At 37.8% G+C, this 23,085-nt stretch overlaps 1 protein-coding gene across 1 annotated transcript; it reads left to right on the plus strand.

Annotated features, from left to right (window-relative positions):
- Positions 1-13,162: 13,162 nt before the first annotated feature.
- Positions 13,163-18,293, plus strand: LOC149843844 (transcription factor bHLH61-like). Its single transcript, XM_090000978.1, has 3 exons — positions 13,163-13,210; positions 17,786-17,890; positions 18,027-18,293. The coding sequence occupies exons 1-3, from the start codon at positions 13,163-13,165 to the stop codon at positions 18,291-18,293; spliced, it is 420 nt and encodes a 139-aa protein (XP_089857104.1).
- Positions 18,294-23,085: the final 4,792 nt, after the last annotated feature.

Below are 23,085 nucleotides of genomic sequence, written 5' to 3' on the forward strand. Positions count from 1 at the left end.
AATTTTCTGTTAAACATAAAAAAAAAATTTAAATTCAGGCACTATATCAGCCTATGAGCTATATAACCTTCAGTTATTGTTGAAACTAAATAAATACATGACGTAAAATTCAATGCAATTACATGTTAGCACATTGCATATTTGGATTCTTCATACCTACATGGTATGAAGAGGATCAACCATGTGGATTTGGGAATCATACTCTTTTATCTTTTCTAAATTGAATCCCCCAAAACTCTACAGTTTTGCTCATCTACATCATTTGAAAGGTTAAATAAAAAAAACAGAAAAAATACAGGTAAAAACATTATTTATCGTGGTACCTATTTTTTGGAAATTTCTAGAATTTAGTTCCAGTGGTGATATATCGTGTTATATAGGTTATGTATAGCTCATATTGTTACAATGGTTATAGCATAAAAACTGAAATATTTTTAATAGTTCACAAAACTAAAATACCATGCTTTTAACCTGATATTAACACGATAAAAACAACTTACAGGATTTCATTCCTTATATATTATATGAAGTGAAGAAAAACAGTAAAAAGGTGAAAGTGAAGAAGAGAGACCAGCCTAAGTGGGAACCTCATGTAGCACCAGGCCCTCTTCCTCCTATCAAGTTAGTGCCAGAGAGCTCGAAGAAGATGAATAAACCAATAAGAACTGAAGCAGAAATGTTGAGCACCAATTAACCAAAACAAATAAGCATTGGAAAGAGAGAGTGCAGCTGCAACACCACATGTCTAGAACATTTTTGAATAAGTTCCGCATAAAGAAAAATTGTAGCTCAAACCTACAGTCCACCTCTAGTTCTTTAAGAACACAATCCAACGCCAATGTAAGAAATTCAAATGAATGCATGAAAACTTCTTAAAGCATGGCTTGCAGTGGGAATACCCTAAAAAAATAACATGTCAAATGTATTTCACAAGGTGATGTGCTGCAGTAAAAAATCGATATATATTGATATTGGGCCATTCAGGTTTTGAGAGTATAGTTAAATCATCATAAAAAGGTTCTTTAAAAAAAAACACATCATAAAAGGGTAAACAAGAAAAGGTCTAATTCTAATCTCAAAATCATATATATTTTACTAGTGAAGGTGTGTTTTATTATATGGGATAGAATGGTAATATTTTTTCATTTACACAGCTCTGCTAAAAAGTAGAAAGTGAAAAAGAAAATATTTAAAATAAAAACAAACAGACATGGACAGGAAGATAGAGGTAACCCAACCACACAAGCACTGGACCAGTCTCCCTAGAATCTCATAATTAGGATGTTAATGTCAGGGCCAGGTTTGGTACCACACAATCTATTTCAAATAATTTTGAGAGCCCCTTTTCTATCTAATTAGATAAATGGTCAGGTTTAGTGAAAGTTCTTATATCCAGATCCAAACTCAAAGCAGTATGATTTCATAAAGATCCAAACTTAGTTAGATCATCAACATATAAGTTCAGACCCACGTGTTCTTAAGCTCATGGAAAAAGAGGTCTCTCCCATTACCCTTAGTTCGAATCCCCATGTGAGCAACCCGTTATGCACGGACAAAAAGAGGTCTTCCTAGGGTGTGCCTATGGAGTTCTATGCTGCTGAGATGGTGACTGTATATAAGTACAGTATACTAAGATTAGTACAGCCAGGTCTTTGATCCCGAGTGCGGTTTCTCGGTATAATAAACGAAAAAAAGTTCAAAACCAATAAGGATGAAAAGTTAATAAAGTTTGGATCTGGTAAGGAGTCTCCCTGCTGATGAATCCAATTATTAATCTTGGATCGGATTTTGTTATGCCATGCCGGTATCAAATGCAAACCGCTTACATATATTTCCTAAATATTATAAAAGCAGAAGTAATGGCAATAGGTGCAAAAAATTAGATGTTTTATAACTTTTTCTCAATTGACATTATTGTCATATGTTTTGACAATGTAATTAAAAATCTGTTTGAGCATTTTCTATACGGCTTTTCAAAAACCTTCTTATATGGAATATTGTAATTTTGCACAATCTCATGAGTTCTTTTCTCTCTCTCTCTCTTGCATATATAGGGATGGTAGTGGACCGGGGTGGGGGACAAGGTCTCCATCCTCGCATGGGTTTTGATTTTAACCTCCATCCCCACTTCATGTCCTCCATCCCCAGTCCAAACTGGGCGAGGCAGGGCGGGGCCCCGTTTCCCTGTGGTCCACTGTCATCTCTAAAGAAAGATCCGCTCTGGGCGGGGCAAGACGGGGATCGGGGCGGGGGAAAGCGTAAGTCCATCCTCACACGGGTTTTGATTTTAACTTTCATCCCCACCTCCATCCCCGTTTCATGTCCTCCATCCCCAGTTCAAATGGAGTGAGGCGGGCGGAGCCCCGTTTCCCCCCTGGTCCACTGCCATCCCTACTCTTGCATGAGCCAACCAAAGGGCACGCCCCTCCCCTCTAGCTAGCCTCATGCATGATTTCTATTTGACCCCACGACTCTCTCTCTCTCTCTATCTCTCTCGTTGGCCATAAAAGCAGTTATATATGGGATTGTCCAAGGGACGTCCACTTATCATTATATCTTAAAGCAATGTGGAGGAAATCAAACGGTACAACTAGTATTTTGATTGAATAAAGTTGATCTCTTATTTTATAAGCTGGTTCTGAGGCGTGATTTTTCATTGCACATGTTTGAGATCCAAGTTCTGCTGTGATTTCTCATCTCACGTACTTGACAACACACAAACAATCGGAAAATATAATCTTTTAAAAGGCAAGTATCATTGTCTTCTGCACAAGATTTTTAAAAATTTTATCATTATTTCTCATTTGATTAATGCTGAAGTGAGAAGGTCTATACATAATGGTGTTTTTGTGTGATTTTATTTATTTATACAGTTGCCCATGTTTTTTCTTATTATCTTCCATAATCTTTGCTGTACATATTCTTTTTCCTTCTATAATTTTCAGGTATAAAATGTGCATATTAAATTAAATTAAATTAAGATGGTAAACTTTTTCTTTCTCTAATTTTTAGATATGAGATGAACATATTTTTTTTCTCTAATTAAGATGGTGTTTTATATGTTTTTCTCAAACAGCCTTTGATTTTTTGGTTGCATGTTTTGACTTAAAAATAGATCATATTCTATGTCATTATTCAACAAAAAAATTAATTAATAACATTTAGATGTATTTTAATAAAAAATATTAATTTTAATTTGCATATCCATATATATGGGTGTCTGTGTAAGTATTCATTTTATTTGTCATAGAAGATTAACATAAACACAATTTATTTAAGCCCGGCCCTATGGACGGGCCCGTTAAACTATACTAAATGCTAGTATGTATAAAGGATGAAATTGTACTTTCTATGAATAAGTTGGATTCAAACATAAATGATAAAAGAGATAAGATAAAGCTAATCAAGGGCGACCACTTGGGTAAGGAAGGTTAAAAGGGAGAGAAAAAGAAGGTTGTGAGTGAGCGATGCTATGAGCATATTCTGTCAGCATATGCTGTTTCATGGCTCTGCTAAACACAAACTACAAGAAATAGCTCTTCATGGAGCCACAATGTAGGCTTGCACGTGTGCAGGACATAAATGGCACGGCAATTCTCCCGTGGCATGGGGTCTCACTTGCCAGAAAGATACACGAATGACATGTGTCGAGCGCCCATGTGTGTACGGTCTGTGTCGAACTTTGTTCGTCATTAGCCGAAAGTGGTGCATGTGTGTGTTGCGCAGGGGCTTATGGTGACACATACATTGCTAACTGAAAAGCCCATGTCTTGGCTATGGTATGCAGCGGCAAGAGGCAACATAACATTGCTCGTAAGTAGCTCAACATGCAACCATTAGTGTAGGCGACAAATCTTAAGTGCATATACTCATGCTCTATGTCACAGGGGTTTCCTCGGCCACTCACAACTATATACTATGTTTCGGAAGTACTATGCTACACGTGGCTCGTCTCAACTTCAAGCTCGCAAATGGAGGGCATTCATGTAGCATTCATGTGCTACGGTCGAGTATTCTCCAACACAATCATATGTAGGGAACACGTCCATGAAGTCAAAACACAAAAAGAAGCTACCTCATTCAGAGGTGCCATACCAGTGTTTACGCGGGCCAACCTGAACTTTAAAGTTGTGTATCTTCATGCATGTTGAAAATTACCGAACTAAGATCAAAATTTTGCTAACACATTCATATGTGGGGAAGACCCTGGTGCAGTCGTTTCAGCAAAATACGAAGTCAACGTTTGAGAACACCATTGAGGATTAAAGTGTTGTATTCTTAAGGAATATTAGGGTTCCTCCTATTAACGGAGGGGGGAGGGGGATTAACACCCATAACACCTATATAAGGGACCCTCCTATTGACTTATATTGGTGCATCATGTGATCCGGAGTTGGCAACTCCTATATTTTGTGAGTAGCATATCAGAGTGCACGAGTTGCTCACGAGTATGCAATTTTTTCATAAGCATCTCAGGCATGCGTAAAGCCTGCTCTTGTCGCTCGTCTTGCCACCCAACCTCGCACCCTTGCAAGGAGCTCGATGAGTGCATGTCGAGCAATAATGATTACTCTTGGCTAGGGAGTTTCACTACATCATACTAGCAACTAGCTTAGGCTGAATGATGAAATATCTTCTCCATCAGAGTGGAGGGTTCTCCGTGGGGTGTGTGTTGCACTTCGCGGGGCCCGCAGGTCCTAAAAATCAATATGCCCCTCATTTGGTGTATCTCAAGAACTCAATACTCATTCAAATACTTTTGATGCTTATTCGAACATGTAGTTGGCTCTATGACCCTCGATTGCTCGTATGCTCATCATAGGAAGGCGATGCACTCGTTCCTCATTGGCTTTGATGCTTATACGGCAAAGGCTTTAGCATCGCTGCAATACCGACCCGTTCATTACTACTGCTTAAGATAATTTTATTATGCTAAGCGTGTATGAAATATGCACTGCCTCTAATATGCTTCTGCCATGCTTATGTAGCTCCTTGCCTTTAAGGGAAGCTGCGTGCCACATGGCCCCCAAAGTCCATCAAGCTCCCTATTCGTGTGAGATAGTAAGTTCAAATAAAAATGTCATGATAGGTCGGTGCCGCTGCCTAAAGGAGGATTGCGCTTTGCCATTCTCCTACATTGATTTTCACGTGTAGAACTTCTTCATGTCTGAATGATATGAGTATGACCCGACATGTGAATTTATTTATTTATTTTTTGAAAAATAAGATAGGATGGCGCATTACAAGTTTGACAACCACGGGTGGCATCCCTTGTCGCAAGGTCGAAGCTAGGTGTACTTTGAGGTGGGTAGGGAGGACCTCATGGAATTTACCAACCGAAGGCCAGCCATTATGCGTTCAATGATGAGGGGTTTTCCCCTTGGATTATCCAAAAAAAAAAAACTAAATTTGATCTTTTAATATACAACAATATATTTGTATTAAAATAGTATAAAAAATACCAAAATAGTGTATGTGTTGTGATCATGCCCGTGTATTATAACCTGTCTGACTCATGCCCATGACACACATGGAAATGACAACTCACTTATGTCTTGTGGTAATTCTTAGTATCATAAGTTGGCCATGTAGAATAAGTTAGCTTTAGATGGGTTGGATCGGGTTGCACTGGGTCGTATTCCATCATTAGAGATTTGTGTGGGGCTTTATTTGAAAACCCCATAATTAAAGTTGTGCATCAGTCAAAATTCTAACCCAGGGCGAACCATATCTTGCAAACATTTTTAGATCTGGGTAGTGCATCAGAATGTAGATTACTTTTGAAAAAAAAAATGGTGCACCAACTTGTTTGGATGAACGCCAGAAATGGGTAAACAAAATATGTTTTGATCCAAGTCAGAATCAGGTCTCTTTCAACCCATTCTATCTGTTCGAAATAAAATCTAATTGTTTTACCCATATTTACTTGAAGTGCCTCCCTAAGGATACCTGTTAGATCTCACCAGAAGCAGCGTCAAGACATATGTCTTATGCCCGATGGGCGGTGCTTTTGGGGAGTTATGAGTGGCTCACGTAGTCCTGACACCTCTCCTCCATCCCTTGTGGCCCCAATAGGAGACGTTTCAGTGACTTTTGATGGTTTTATCGATGTTGTTCTTACAATGATTAGTGTTTTTTTTTGTGGCAGTCTTGCAGCTCTTCGCTCTTGGGCCCGGGTGGTAGGCTGCCCATCGATTTTGCCTAGCCAAAACCTTCCCAGGCCCTCTTTGATTGATGACAAACACTTTATTTTTCTTTCTTAATCATTTTGTGAGGAGAAGCAAAAATCTTTTAACTTGTCTGGTTTGTAAGTGGGACATTAGGGCAATGGAATGAGCTTTTATGTTCGTGAGTTTTATAAGCGATGAAATCTCCTTACAAACCCGATCTTCTTTATGCTGCCGAACAATGAGTGTCGATGCATTTTTCATCTTAAGATCAATTGACATCGGTTCTAAGAAGACTGTGGATGATTACTAGTCGCACTTTACTTATGAAAAGTTGGGATGGATGTGGCATGCCTAAATTTAAGGGTTTAAGGTCTATTTCGCGCGGTATATATAGTGCATGATCTTCTACCCGCTTATTAGTGCAATGATGTTTTCTACTTAATAACAAATACGTTGGAGAAAAAACTGGTTGTTGTTGATGATGTGACCTCTGCCCAAGCTCGCTTACATTTTGCTAGGATCCTCATTGAAGTTCAATCTCATTTGGAGATCCCTGATTTGATCCCCATTATTTTGGGCAGGTTATATAAGGGAGATCATATTAAAATTGAATCAAACATGCATTATTGTGAGGTGTGTAAGGTAAGATCGTATGCTGTTGTAAGTTGCATGCGCAATAATCCAACATCCATTGCGTCTGGTCTTAGCAGAGGGTGGCAACAACAAAAGCGTAAAGCCAAAACAGGTATGAGTCCCGAAAGTCTCATCTGAAAATGATAATTCTTTTAAGACTCTTGGGGTTCAGGGAGAGGAAGAGGTTGATGCTCCCCCCAGTTGCCTACTGAAAATGTTTTTTGTTGTTTATGGTGCTTCTAATCCTAGAAAACAACATATTCCTTCTGTTGTTTAGATGGTTGGTAGCCCTATTCTGGAGAAAGAAGTTGATGCTTGCCCCCCTGCCCAAGACATCGATAACCCATCTTCTCTTTTCTCTATGCCTGTGCATCGCACCATGGATGATACCGTTTTTCGGTAACCTTTTTATTCTAACCCTGCTTCTTCTCCTAGCTTTTGTCATCTTAAGAATCAAGAGGTTCAGATTGGCTAAGGTTTGCAACAGAGATCCTTTGCATGACTTTGCTTCATTACCTCGAACATGGTCTTTAGACCATCACTTAAGGGGGCTCAACATACCTTTGCACAAGCGTTCCTCCCATGCCCGCTATCAAGTTAGTGATGAAGAGCAATAAAAAAGGTACCCAAGCTTAAAAGGACTAAAATTGAGATGCTAAATGTGAACTCCAAGTAATCTGCCTACGATGTCCATGGAGAAGGTCTTCAAGATGAGCTTAGTCTTCAAGATGAGCTTAGTCTTCAAGTGTAATCCCCATCTTATTGGCTCTTTACCTATGGGGTGAGTGAGCATCTTCTAATGTAGTCACCATCTCATCCTGAGTGATTTCTTATCGCTTAGAATTGTTTAGTGACTTCTCGTCACTTTGTGATGTAATTTTTTCGATTAGAATTAAATCTACACAATATTTTTCCTTTAAAAAAAAAGCAAAAAGCACCATGCTCTCACCTGATTTCATTTATGGAAAGCGTGTTTCTCACTCGCTTCTCTCTTGTGTCCCTTTGTTTTTCACTCGCTTCTCTCTTGTGTCCCTTTTATTTTTCACTCGCTTTGTTGTTTTTATATTTTTATATTAATATTTTTTATGCTTTCCCCTCACTTGCCTTTGGTTTCTCCCTTGTTTTTCTCTCATTCCATATTCAACATTATTTCAAACATGATAACTTCATGAGAGAGATGAGACCTAAAGATTATATGAGTAATTGGCACATCTGGATCTTCACCTTTTTGTTGTTCTTGATGAATCTGTAAGAGATATCTTTTTTCTGCGTATTTTTTGAGAGTCTCTTTTGGAGCATAAGAGACTAGGATACGACCCATAGCTGGTCTTGAAGAATCCCACTCCTCTACTTTAGGAACCAACTTACACAAGTGCCTTTGTTCAAATTGCTCTCCTCCTTCCTCTTACTCATCATCCAGCTCTTTCTCCTCTTACTCATCATCCAGCTCTTTCTGCAACATTTCATATTTTTTCTTGATCTAGATCTGGACTAAATACTCAAGGTTTCAAATCTAGTTGATGTGTCTTAAGTTGATCCCATAGGTGATGACTTATAGAAGGCGGGATAGTTGGAAAACCATTTGTGTCACTGAGATTTCTAAATCCTCTTCTTGATCTTCACCAGGTTGGCTCAATGGCAAGATCATATACCTATTATTTGTCCATTCTCCAATGGTTTCTATAGAAGTGAAGGTGAACATGATGCACCCATGGAAAGGTTCGTGGAGATTCATATTTGAGTTATCCCATTCAGGATCAAATCAAATTCATCTTGGTCGTCTGTTCCTTGGATGAGTATTGTGATAACTTTATAACACACGCAATTAGTGGAAAAACAACTTCATACAATTAATCACAAGTAAATGCAAGTTTGCATGCCTTATATATAGTTATGAAAATGGCTTTTTTGTGCAAGCTATCCACAACGAACCGGTAGCATGAGGTTTTGTAATTTGTTGTGAGTAAAAGAAAAATAAAAATATTGAACTAGCTTGACAAGAACACAGATCCCATCATTTGAAATATGGTGGATTCCATCATACATTCAATCCTAACCACCGAGGACATATTTGGCAAAGGCCTAATGATGCTCCAGTTAGAAGGATGGAGAAATGGGAAAATATATTAGCTAAAAGAGGTCGGGGTAGGCCTAAGAAGACTTAGATGGAGATGATAAGAAAGGATACGAATGCTTTGAACCTCACCCAGGACATGACATTTACTCATAATATACATGTATAAATATACTCATAAAACTTGAACATATACATATTTTTATTTAAAACATATAGATATTTTCGAAACTTTCTAAACACATGCCATCTAAGAGAACTATCTTAACCGTTGATTGGATGGCTAGGATTTAATGTATGATGAAATCCACCATATTTCAAATGATGGGGTCTGTGTTCGTATGACAACCATTAGGCTTTCAAAATGCGAAGCATGGTAAACAGCGGTCATGGATGAACAATTTACTTAGTTGAATTATCTACTACGACCCCACATCTCGGTATCCATATAAAGACACACATGCAATCAGTGGTGTAGCTAGCATTCATGTGAGGGGGTGCAAACAGGGTGTAGAAAAAAAAATTGGTGTGATAGTCGGGGTTTCGGGGGCAGCGCCCCCGATTTTTTTTTTTTTGAGATAAAATAAAAAATGGCTGCAATTATTAATAGAAATCTATTTCATACGGACAAATCAAACTATTTGCTGCAGTCAGGGCTGGGCTAGGACTGGGCTACAAAAATGGATAAAAATCTATTTCATATGGAATCAGGGCTGGGTTAGGACTGGGCTTTTAATTTTTTTTTAACTGTTTCGGGAGAACAATAGAAAAACCAAATTAAGTGGGGCTCTTTTTTAAAAAACTGGGGTTAGGCAGATCCCTACAAGTTATACAACCATACCATTTGGGGTTCGAACTTGCAACGTTCCAACACAAGGTGACGTGCACTAACAGATCCTATCAGACAAGTGGAGCCCCTGGTTGGTAAAATCAAATGGCTATTATAAAGATAAATAAGAGGTGTTAAGAGTCCATGACTAATCAGCGTCCTTGGAAGTTCATTGTGTAACCGCACACTCCCCTTCCTTTTAACTTGGGTTCGCCAGTACATTCTTACTGGAGAGGGTGTTGCGTGTTCTCCCCCGAACACGCACTGTAGTTACAGTGCGTGTTCGGGGGGTGCACATATAACCTGCCCCTTCTTACTGATGTTCTGTTTATTTTTTTAGGTGCCTGTAGGCTGTAGCTGAGATCGGAGTTTATGGAGTTTATGCATTTGAAGAAGTGGCAGCTGCCAAATCCATGATTCAGTGTAAATACAAAGGAGAAAGGGCCTCACTTCCCATCCCAAATGCATAAACGCCTATCCTACTGCCGAGATTCCAAACAGGCCCTTAGCATTCACACTTCATCTCTTTGCCTATGACTCAGTAATTTAAGGACCAAGCGCGTCTGTAAAAAAATAAGAAAGGTAAGGTGGTTTTTGTACCTAGGTTAATAAAAAACAAACTTTCATCCATTTAACTTAGTTTATCATTAACCTAAGATGAATTAAGAGGGTTAATTTACTAGCTAACTCTTCAAAGACTCCTTCCTTCTTTTTTAGGTGCATTTTTGAAAATATGATGTGTTGAGTTATGAGTGTAAGATGATAATTCTACATCACATTTAACAACAAACTTGAGGTATTAAACTCCTGGGCCTTTTTAATTAACCATGATATTTTTTAGATGCATTTTTAATTTTTTTCAAAACTTACCTGCCTTTTTTATTAATGCCCAAACTTTAGGTGCCTTTTTGAAGATTTTTTTTTTGTAAATTACTCTTATTTTAATTGACATTGGTGAAGGCTACTGATTGAAGAGTTAAAATTTGAAGTTCAAGAAGTCCGCTCTCGAGATCTACTTTTAAAAAAAAATGCAATAATATGTTGGCCCAGGATAGAATAAAAAATATGGTGTGCTGTAAAAAAGTAGTTATAAATTTGTAGTGAACAAAAATTGCCCAAGAAGATAAGAGAGATTTTGATGACTTTATAGGTGGCAAAAATCAGCTGTTAGGAGTAATGCTGATAAATGAGCTGAATGAGCCTAGCTTGAAGTGTTGAAACTTGTCTCTTTCTTGTGGTGAGCCCACAATGAGCCCGAGTTAAATGAGTCAAGCTCGAGCTGGTTTCTTTGAAAAAAAAATTACACTGCATTTTAGAGTTCAAGTGAAAGGATTGCAAAAGATATATCCTTTTAGAGATGAAAGTACTACGATTTTGCCTCTACACCTTTTGTAGGCAAACATGGTACTTTAATTATTTGCTCCACACTGTATTGTATGATGTAAAATATCTTTAAAATTTACTTATTACTATTTAATGAGCTTATATGAGTTGAACCCAATCAAACATTTATTATTCATATTTAGTTTTTTTTTTTATATTTACACGAAGAAACTGCCTCCAGGATCATAGTTCTAACTGTGCTGGCTCTGCCTGCCGTACTTATGATTAGGGATGGCAGTTGGGCGGGGCAGGGGACAAGGTCTCCACCCATGCCCCGCCTCAAGATTAGAACCTCCATCCCGGGCGGGGATGGATTTTAACCTCCACCCCCGCCTTCATTCCCGTTTCATGTCCTCCATCCCCGGTTCAAACGGGGATGAGGCGGGGATGAGTTGCAGGGGCGGGGCGGGGAAAAGGGTACATCCATCCCCGCCTCCATCCCCGAACGGGGATTTAACCTTCGTCCTTGCCTCCATCCCCGGTCCAAACGGGGCGAGGCGGGGCCCCGCTTTCCCCCGGTCCACTGCCATCCCTACTTATGATCACTGTCTTGGCCCGAGCTTACCTCTTACCCCAAGCCGGTCGCTATGCTTTGGCTCGGGCAAAGGATGATGCTCATGGAATTTGAACCTAGGCCCCCATCCCACTAGGCCAAACCCCTTTGGGGCTTGATAAGCCTATTTTGTGAGTTTTAATTAATGAGCACTTTGCTAGCTAAGTTTATAGGATCGACTCGTTTTCCAACCCTAATTAGGAGAGAGAAATTCTTTCACTATGCTAATCACAAGGCACTCATACTAGGAACGGCCAGGTTTCATTTCCAAGGACACATGTTTTTGTCTCTTGTACTTTAACCTAGACAAAAAGAGGGTGCCAATAGCCCCAAAAAAGAGCCCGAGGAGCAGACCGTCCCAACAATAAATCCTGTTTGAGTTGAATGAGCACACTGAAGAAAAATTCCCATGCACCATAACAGAACATGTGAATAAGACAAGCATTGCAACTCTCAAAAGCTTGACAAGATAGTACCCTTTAAAAGGGAGTCCGGATGGGGTTCAATGACATGGCACAAAATTTGTGTGATTGCCCTCTATCAGGCCTTAATTAGGCCCCACAACTGAAAGGCTCGTCTCCAAGATGAAGGGTGATCAGGTGCTTAATGAACAAATATTTGTGCAATCATATTGCACCTGATATTTTCACTTTAAAAGGGGTTGCAACCATGCACAAGCCCTACCTTTTTCCCTATCTGCTTGGCCCTTTATATCCCAAAAAAGGACTTTCACATGCGGCCTTCACAATGACATAAACGACTAACATGTAATGCCACGTACTTATCAAGTGGTGTTCATGATTCCTAGCTCCTACCAAATATTAGATGGAAAGTGGCCACATATTGGTGTCCATGATTCCTAAATATAGTTTGAGGTACTGGTAAGATGCTCTCTGAACTAACCAAAATACCTAAAAATGACTAGTGAAACATACTTTACTTCCCTAAAAGAGAATAACATTTTGTGTTTCAAACATTTGAAAAATTATGCAAATGAGAAGGGAGGTTGGTTCTTTGTTGGGGGCAGAACACTTATAAATTGTTCGGCCCTTTTATGAGGGGGGCAGTACACTGCTCCCCCCCCCCCCCCCCCTTCTTTCGTAGGGAGCCCTAGTTGGGCTTAAGTGTTCTGCCCCGAACATTGGATCATGTCTCAAATGAGAGAGAGATATAGAGAAAGTTATTAGAGTGTTGACTCTTTCGTCCCATGTTCGACTCCTACCAGGTGTGTAGGTGCCTTTAACTGGTGTGCTCTACACTGGCCCCCTCTTTAGCAGGGAGCCCTAGTTGGTCCTAAGTGTTCTGCCCCAAACATTGGATCATGTAGAGAAAGTTATTAGAGTGCTGACTCTTTCATCCCATGTTCGACTCCCACCAGGTGTGTAGGTGCCTTAAACTGGTGTGCTCTATAAGAGCTTGGGTGGTGCAATTGGCAACATGATATCGTTTTTTTAGGTCATTTTTCATGCAGCCGCGTGCAGCTCCACTGCTGCTGACCATCAATCTCAAAATTTCTCGAGATGGAATCCACAACCATCTTGAAAAATGCCAAGATGGATGGCTGTCAGGTACGTTTCTGCATGCCCACCATGCAGGGACACTGCATGCCCACCATGCAGGGACACTGCATATAATGTAAACACTTTTTATTAAGACAGAAAACCCGGGAGAAAGTCCAAACCCAGTTTGGCACACGTAAAAGCCTTTCTACCGTTCCCCCACCATCAAGGTACATCCGCTTGCTTGGGCTGAGAGGTAAAGGACGCCCCTTGCCAGTGGGTTTCGATCCGTGGTCGTACGGTGACAACTTTAAAGTTATACGATTCACAGTGATTTTTTGTATATATTATATGGGTCAGCAAGCCATTGCTCTACTTACTGTCATAGGAAATCATATCACTTGCCACGAGTTACAATTCAACCAAAGCATATTTCCAATAGTTCATCATTATCATGCCTCATCTTCAATTGGTGATGCCAAATAAATTGCAAGGAAAGCATATAGAAAAAATACGACTAAGATTGGAAAATAAAATTTGAAAGCCAAAAGTTAAACCATGTTGTAAGTAAAACTAGTCGAAGTATGTTTAATATGCTAATACTTGTCAATCATGGTAAAACCATTTTGAAAATGTTGGCCAAAAAGCTGGTTAATTTTTTTGACATTTACACTGAAAAACCGCCCTGAGGATCAGAGACCTAGCCGTGCTGGCTCTGCCTGCCGCACTTAAAGTCGTGTCCAGGCAGTGTAAAACTCCGTGGGCTTACCCTTTGCCCCCCAAAAAAGTTGGTTCATTTGAAAGAAATATTTAGAACATGAAAAATAGAGTATAAAAAAACATTTTTGAAAAAAAAAACACAAGTATTGGATCCATGGTTTCTGATCACAGTCTTGAATTTGAATCCCGTAGTTCCTATACCCTAACTTGATTTTCAATAATCTTACATATAATTCTTTTTTAACCATGTTTTATAAAATTAAAAACCCAACCAAACCAAACCTCTACATACTGTTTTCCAATTTTTTGAGACTCATTTTTTTTTTCATCTATCTTTTTGAATAGAAAACCCTTTTAATAATTTGCCACGGGCTCGGATCATCTGGCAAAGGCACCTGTAAATTTCACCAAAATAACTGGACGTCATGAGTTTGAAACCCACTAGACGTCCCTTGCTGGAAGGTCGAAGTTGGATGTACTCATCGGTAGGTAAGGGAACCTCAGGGCTTAATTAAACAGAAGGCCTACCAATGTGGGGGTGAGTGAAGGGGTTTTCCTTGGCTTAGCGAAGAGCTAAAAAAATAAAAAATAAAACTTTTTTAATAAAGTATTTATTTTTGAACAGTGAGTGATGGGGTTTTCCTTGGCTTAGCGAAAACCCCAAAAAATAAAAAACTAAAACCTTTTTTAATAAAGTATTTATTATTGAACAGTTTTTTTGCCATTTCATATATTGCTACTGGTTTAAGGGGTGCACACTAATTAAGAAGGGCAGTTTTGCCATAAGAGAAGTCAAAGGATACGCACGTCTAATGATCAGATGCATTGGCAGAGACAAACAGAAAGAGAACGAGGGCTCGTGACTAATGACTGCACCATGCAAACTATCGTTTGACGCCATCTCTTCACTCCCTTCCGTTCCTCCTGCCACCCAAGTAGATTCCCCACCCCCCATCTTCTGCCCCCATTTTTTTAACAATTTTCCAAACTGCCATTCCTTTCCTCGATATCTATGCCAACGGGTCAGCTGAAGTAAGGGTGTCAGACAGACCTACCTGAACAAAAAATTAAGAAGACCTGATTAAGATCCGGGTCTGGACCTAAAGGTCCTATTAATACATGGACCCGAGTATAGTTTGTAAAATTTTATTCACCCAAGTTTTGATTAAGACACATAATTTTCAATGTAAAAATGATAAAAATAATATTTTACCGGGTATGATCCAGATCTGGTTCATTTAGTTCTTAGCGGGTCCGAGTTGTAGTAGACCTGATTAGATCCAAGTCCGAACCTGATACCATACTCGAAAATCTGGTCCAAGTCTGGTTTCACCTGGGTTCCAACCAAACCCGACCCATTGACACCCCTAGATCCACACCAATGGAGAGAGGATCAGGTGCAATGTGATTGCACACTTCTAATGTGCTGCCACATCTGATCACCCTTTATCTGCTGTTGGGCCCCACAGATGTAAGGTAATCAGGTGCAGCAGCACATTAAAAGTGTGCAATCACATTGCACCTGATCCTTCCTCACACCAATGTCACAAATCTTGTTTTCCGTGACAAAATAAAACTAGTTCTTAAGAAAATTATGAAAAAATATTGAATGACTAAATATAGATAAAAATATAGTGAAATAAAAGCAGGCACAAAATGGGTTTTACGGTGTTAAAGTTGCAGTAAAACATGATAATTTTCAAAAAATAAGCAATGTTTTGAAAATATCATGTTTTTCTCTGGTGTTATGCTGGCCTTTGAAATTTTTGTCATAAAATCACAATATTTTCAAAATATCGGTGATATTTGTGACATGGATCCAGACCTAGAACTTCTAGAATCACAGATGTCAATTGCTTGGGTTGAGGTCAGATATCACACTGACCCCGGGTCCATTTCGCTGGATTCGGTAAAAGGATATCAAATATGATTATCTGGATTACGATTCGGTTTTAGTATTTCTATATGCACGTATGGATCTGAGTCAGACTCTTAAGTCAAACAAGAACCGAACCATTTACATGTACATATATTTTCGATTAGAATAAACGGCCAATTGGATCCTGCTTCAGCAATAAAAGCTAAAGAGCATTAATAAATTAACCTGACCCGAGTCCGGCCCGTCCACCTCCCTGGTTTGGGATGATGTCTTTGTCTAATTAGGCCTGGACTCTAGCGGATGGAACCGTACCCAATAATGCGGTGTATCATTCACTACTTTCCAACTTCTTTTTCTATTTTTTTTTTAAATTTCTTTTATGAAAGCAAGACTGTTACTAACATATACCGGACCCTAATCCAGATTGGGCTTCTGTAGACAAACCCATAGGCCTCTGTTATATATCCTGGTATACGGGTCATGGATCAGGTTGGAATAAATTGAGATCCGGGTCCCATTGACAACTTTCACCAAACATTCAAAACTACTCATGATTGCATGAGCATCTCGGATGAATGTGCAAAGTCGTGCATCTCACTAAACATGCATGAGAATTTCCCATGACCCTTGTTTTACAGCATCCTTTTTTAGTTTAGTATGTAACTAGTGAGAATGTGGACTATAACTTGATGGTCCAAGGACGACTTAATATGGAGACCATTCGAGTAGGAGAGGCTTAAAATGAGCCCTAATTTGCTAAAATCTGATATTTTATGGAACTGGCCTCTTGGGCCTAGCTAGTTTGTCAGGACCTAGAACATGGCAATCCACAAATTGGGCTTACCCTATGGTAAGGGTGCTACCCATGTTACAAATATCACTGATATTTAGAGAATAACAGGGTTTTTTTTATGACAAAGTTCGAGTACCAAGCCCTTACAGAGCCCACCAGTGAAAGGCACCAGGAGAATATCAGGATATTTTAAAACTATATATTAAAATATCACAAAATATCAAGTTTTCATTGCAATATTAACAAGATAAAAACAGTTTGTTATGGCATTGTATGCATTTTTTTATTTTTTATACTTATATACAGGGTTAATCTATCATTAAACTAGTTAGGTTTAACATTAAATGGATTCAACTTTATGAAAACAATTAAAACACCTTTAAAAATAATGATATTTTTTAAAAATGCAATGTTACTTTTTTTAGCATTATAGGTCTTTTGATCTTGAAGGGAATTCAAACAACTTTTTCAAAAAAATAACTTTACAAGCTATCAAAGTTACCTTTTTTACCTCAAAAAGTAACCTTGTATTTTCAAAAAAATTATTTATTCAGTGTATTTAGTTATTTTTATAATGTTGAATTCATTTAATGTTAAACCTAACTGGTTTAATGATATATATATATATATATATATATATATGCCTGCACAAATACATTTGTGTCCACCCTAATTTGAAATTCTAGCTCAGCCGCATGAACGTTACGAGAGTTCAAAACCAGTGGTGACCTGAAGGTTTTCCGTTGGCCTAGCTAAGAAAAAAAAAAGAGTAACCATGTTATTAAAAAAAAGAAAAGAACATGGATATGGGTATGGGTATGACGCCCACATCATATTTAACCTTAATTAGATTAAGAGAATTTGTTTACATTGATTTTTTTTTGAGATTCTGCGTTAATTTTGGTTTCTTACGTCAATAGTAATTACAGGTGCAATCACGTAATATAATGGAAGATCACGGGCAATTACGTGGTCGTCCTGTATAAAGCCCACTCCATTCCTTGATTCCTTGACGGAGAGAGAGAGAGAGAGAGAGAGAGAGAGAGAGAGAGAGAGAGAGAGAGAGAGAGAGAGATGGTTAAACCGAGAAGGAGAAAGCTCGTTTTACGACGAAATCTCAGAATTTTACGATCTCTCGCTGACTCTAAATCGGTACGTTCATAACTGCTGCTGTGTGTGTGTGGTTGTTGGGAGTTCGTATCTCTCTTCGGAATCTGGTTGAGATCAACTAAATTTTGTTGGTTATGGGTAGGTTGGGAGGGCGTCAATTTTCTCGGATGCCGCCCAATACATTCAAGAATTGAAGACCAAAATTGAGGCTCTCGAGATGAACCAGAACGAATCTGAAATTCCCTTCGTTAGTGTCCATTTCATTCTTTTTTTTTTCTTTTATCTCCATATATTTGGCACGCATTGTGGAGAGATTCTTTCTGCAACTGCGGTTCATTATTAATGACAAATTGATGGTGGTGGACTGGGTTGGATGCTTGCAGGTGGTCAAAGTGGAGAAATATGAGAATGGGTTGTGTGGCATCAGAGTGTGGTGCTGTGAGAAGCTGGAAGGGCTGCTGGTGCGGGTGCTGGAAGGGCTGGAGGCGTTGGGGGTGGAGGTGATGCACGCTACGGTGTGCTGTAAGGATTGTTTCAGCATGGAAGCCTTTGGGAAGGAGGTGGGACAGAGTGTTGATAGTGAAGTGATGAAGGAGACCTTAGTCAGCGCCCTCATGAAGGTCAAGGCAACGGAAAAAATTTGGTGTTGATTGTGTACTTGTATAAATGGGGGGTATGCATGCGCGCGCGCGCGCGAGAGAGAGAGAGAGAGAGAGAGAGAGAGAGAGAGAGATGTGGGTGTGTATCTGTTTGGTGTATGCAATTTGATCAACTGTTGATTTTTCGCTTGGATTGTTGCATTGCATGTGTAGGAGTGATTGTTTGTCAGAGAAGTGTGTTTGAGAGAGAGAGAATGCCAACTTCTAGTGTCTCTTGAACCACCAAATTCATCGTGGAGGAAGAATTGCTTGTCAGAAATGAGAGAGAGAGAGACTGAAAATTAACATAGGTAGTGGTTTTTACCAGATGAGAGTAACTTGTTGAACTGCTAATAAGCTTGGGGGATCATATCTTGGCTAAACTATGGCACAAACTCTTAGAGAATGATGATTAAAATATTGTTAGTTTTATAACCCAAAGAAACTGCACCCGAAGACCCGGTCGCTCTGGCTCAGCCTTCCATACCTACGATCATCCTGGACCCCTGCCCCTGGGGCCTATGCTATGGGTTGGCTTGCACAGAAAGACAACCCTAATGAGAATCGAACCTTGACTGCCGGTCTAGCAGAAGGCTCCACCCCCACTACGCCAACTCTCCTTTGTCAACATATTGTTAGTTGATACAGTATTCTTAGGCTAACTCAAAAACTTGTCGTTTAGCGCTGTCAAGTATGGTCCCAACCCCATCCTGATTCTTCAACCTCGTCAACCATAAACTAGGCCCCACATAATATGTTGAGGCTTATCGGGTCTTCTCAGACAGGGTGGGTTATTAAGTCTTCCGGATCCAAATCCTGTTCAGACATTTCAATACTCGGATCCTAATAAGATTTGATCCGGTAAGACGTGTGATTTAGAACAAAGAAGAAAAATGATTTACACAATCATGCTGGTACCATGCCCAGTCAGACATAGATCTGATCCGGGCATAGGGCATTCACTTGGATCTGGACCCTCAGTCCCCTGGGTCAGGACCACCTTTGTTTAACGATGGTATTCCAAGTCAAAATCTAAACCCTGCGACGTAACATTTAACTCATAAATTTAAAAGTTTCAAGGTAGGTTTCCTTCCAAATCTGTAAATTAAGCATACTTTTAGGTGTTTATCAATCTTTGATATCATAATTTTCATGATAAATTAAAAGTACTCATATTTTAACCTACAACAATCCAAATGTGATTTTTTTTTTACAGAGAAAAAGCGGCAGATCCCTAACAGTTATACAACCATACCATTGGGAATCGAACTTGCAACGTCCCAACACAAGGTGACGTGCACTAACTGCTCCTGCCAAACAAGTGGAGCCCATGTTGGTAATTCCAATACAATACACAATTCGTATCATGTGACGCAACTTATATTTTCATGAACATATGCACTCAATATAGGTAAGATTACGTGATATGCCAAAACACAAATTTTTGGTTCAAGGGGTTGTTTGTTTCAAACCATGTCATAAGAAAGCGCCTCACTTTCATATGAAATGATGGTTCTTTTACATAGAAGGTGAAATGAACAAGTGATTTCCTCGGTGTGCCCTACATGGTTCTCACGTACTTTTACATACATTTTCATGCATTTTACATGAAAAAACACAGTCACATCTTGAAATTTGAGAGAATTTACTTGAAATTTGGAATTCTCTCTCTCTCGTCTCCTTTCCCTCTTGGAGTTGGTGCCAACTTAGAGGAAACTCCAGCCCTCTTCAAGCAAGTTATGCCTCTTCTTCTCTAATTTCAATTCCTCTTTGCTTGATTTGATTTACATTTTGTAATTTTTATTTTTATCAAAAGCCATTAGAATTATAGAATTTGATCTTCTATAGATCAAATTCATTTTCAATCGGCAATATCAAATCAATATATGCTTCATTTCTTTTAATTAATTTCACTTTGTTAATTATGTATTTGATGATATTTTGTTGTTTTCTTTCTTCCAAAATTCAAAAATGCATAATCTAGATTTAATTATTCATTTTATGCTTTGATATATTGCATGAATTTCAGATGTTTTTCCTTTCATTTTTATCTGAATTTTTTATGGGTGATTCATGAATGTATCCACATGAATCTGTGATTTTTTTATGATTTTTGGGGATTTGTGCACCCACTTTAAAAATCAGGATTCTGATGTTGTCATTCTGCCTCATTGAAATTTTAGCAAGATCAGAACCAATTTGCCAGAGTGATTTCTCTCTAACCGAAAATGATCTCTCCAATCCATAAAAAATGGTGTCTCTAGCATTGAATCTACTTTGTTCATGCCAATTTTTATCAATTTCTATAGTCATCTTATACCTGATTGTGATAAGAAATCATAACCCTATCACTCTGTGTCATTTTAATGACTCAGATTTTAATCCATTTTGTCAAAGTCATATATCTCTAATGAGAGATTATTTGCAAATATGTAAAATGTGTTTTCTTCATCTACCTATGTAGTTCATCCCTGAAAAATTTCAGCAATTTCTATGGTTGATTTTTATTTCTTTTATATTTAAAATCGAGACCCTGTCTGTCTGCAATCTCAGGCAATGCTCAGACCCAGGATCAATCTGTTGCATTTATATCTCCCTAATGAAAAAATATTTTCTAGATATGTAAAAAAGAAATTCTTACGTAAAATGTCTAGTTTATGCATGCTAATTTTCATTAATTTTCATTATCATTTTATGTTTCATTCTGATTGAAAATCAGAATCCTATCATTTTTTTGTCAGGCTTTGCTCAGAGTTTGAGCTAACTTGTTTGAATCAGATCTTCCTAATGGAAGATCATTTTTAAGATCTGAAAAATGGATTTTTATCCTCTACATATCCAGTTTACCTCTATAAAGTTTTAGCCTATGAACATTTCGTATTCTATTTGGATCAAAAATTAGAACCTTGTCATCTTGTATAATTAAGCATCGCTTAGATTTGATCTCATCTTGCTTAGATTAGCTCCCTCTAACAAAAAATTATTTTCAAAATCTGTAAAAAGGGTTTTCTTCCATTTTATGTCTAATTTTTTTCAATCAATTTTTATAAACTTTCATGTCCATTTTCTATTTCAATTCTGCTAAAAACCGACACTCATTACAAAACTTCAAGTTCTATAACAGGTCCATTTTTTGAGATGGAATAGTGACTTCCCAAAGTCATCATTTTCAAACCAGGATTGATTTTTTATTTTTGTAAATTGAGGTTATTTTATGATTGTGTTGAACAATGTCTCCAACAAATTTGAGAGAAATTGAATCAGTTTAGCCTCTAAAACAGCCAAATTACAGAAACCTATTTGCTAAAACTCAATCTCTTGTTTCTAAAATTAACTCTTCAATGTTTCATTCATATCTCAAGATTCAAAAATGATTTTAAAATTCTGTAAAAAGGAAATGATTTTTTGATGTGTTATGAATCCATGGATTCATCTTGAGAATGATTTGAGTTGTTTTAAATCTCCATTTACCCGAAATGCTCTAATAGGTTTTTTTACAAATCCTGATTCTGTAAAATCCTATTTTAATTGGATAAAATATCCCAATTCGGGTTTTTCTCCAATCTATTCTTGAAATTTTCAAATTTAAACTGTTCCTAAGGTTGTTAGGGATCTTCATATCAATTTTTATACATTTTTATGGTCATTTGATCATTTATTCATTGTAGTTTTTTAAAACTGATTTTATAAAAAGCATTTTTCCTGTTAAAATGAAGTTAAATTAGGCATTTTAACATTTTAAAAATTCAATTCTCAAACATAATTCATATATTTCATAAATAAAAAATGTTTTTCATCAACTTAGAATTCCTTATCTTCGTTTTAACAAGTTTTAGAGTTTATTTATTTTTTATTTCAATAATTTTCAATATCTCTTTTATAAAATCTTCAATTTCAAAGTTAAATTCATTTTAAATTCAAATTTTAAAGTGACTTTATATATTTTTAAACCTATTTTTAAAAACTTGAAACTCTAAAACATATTTTCAAATGCTTTTGTAAAGTCATGCATCATTTGCATTTATTTTGTTTAATTTTTCTTTATTTTTGGGGCATACAAGGCTAATTTTAGTTATTTTTCTCAAATTTCCAATAATTATGGCATTTTCAAGTATAGATCTATCTCCTGTAGAGCTACATGAAACTTTTAGGGTGCTTTGATTGCCTCAGATCTAAGATCTGATGTTCTCTAGTATGACCCCCCCCCCCATCTAACATGAAAACCTTAAAAATTTTTTTTGGGGGGGTGGGGGGGTTCACCTAAAGTAGGGATCTTAAAATATTGGCTTTGAAATCCTCTGTTTCTAGGAGGTTGGATCATGCCATGGGTCCTATGCCTCGATCCACTAAACCTTTGTTCTCTTCAAAGATGCCATGAAGAAGCTCAAGACGTGATGTCATGGATGAGAGAGATCATCCAAACAGGAGCTTGTGAGTTTTTCCAACTAGGCAACTTTCACACACCTTTATTTTCTTGTTCATACTAAAATAAATTGCATGTTTAGAATTTAAAAATGGCACGATCTTCTTATTGGTGCGCCTAAGACATTAATGCCAAATGTCAAAAGATGTCATTTTTCTTGTATAGGCGACCTTCAAATTTTCATCAGCTTTAATTGGGTCCCCTGAGATGAATCTTGCCTATTTGTCAATCCTTAACAAAGAATTCAAAATGGGTAAATTCAAATATGTAATCCTTATCTTCGGTAAATTTCTTCATAAATAAAAGATTTTTGGCGATGTTAGAAACATATAGGATGTTTTACAAATCAAATGTAGAACCATTTGATGATAAAATAAGATT

Source organism: Nuphar pumila, chromosome 3 (assembly GCF_984573655.1).
Source record: "Nuphar pumila chromosome 3, dmNupPumi1.hap1.1, whole genome shotgun sequence".
Lineage (NCBI taxonomy): Eukaryota > Viridiplantae > Streptophyta > Magnoliopsida > Nymphaeales > Nymphaeaceae > Nuphar > Nuphar pumila.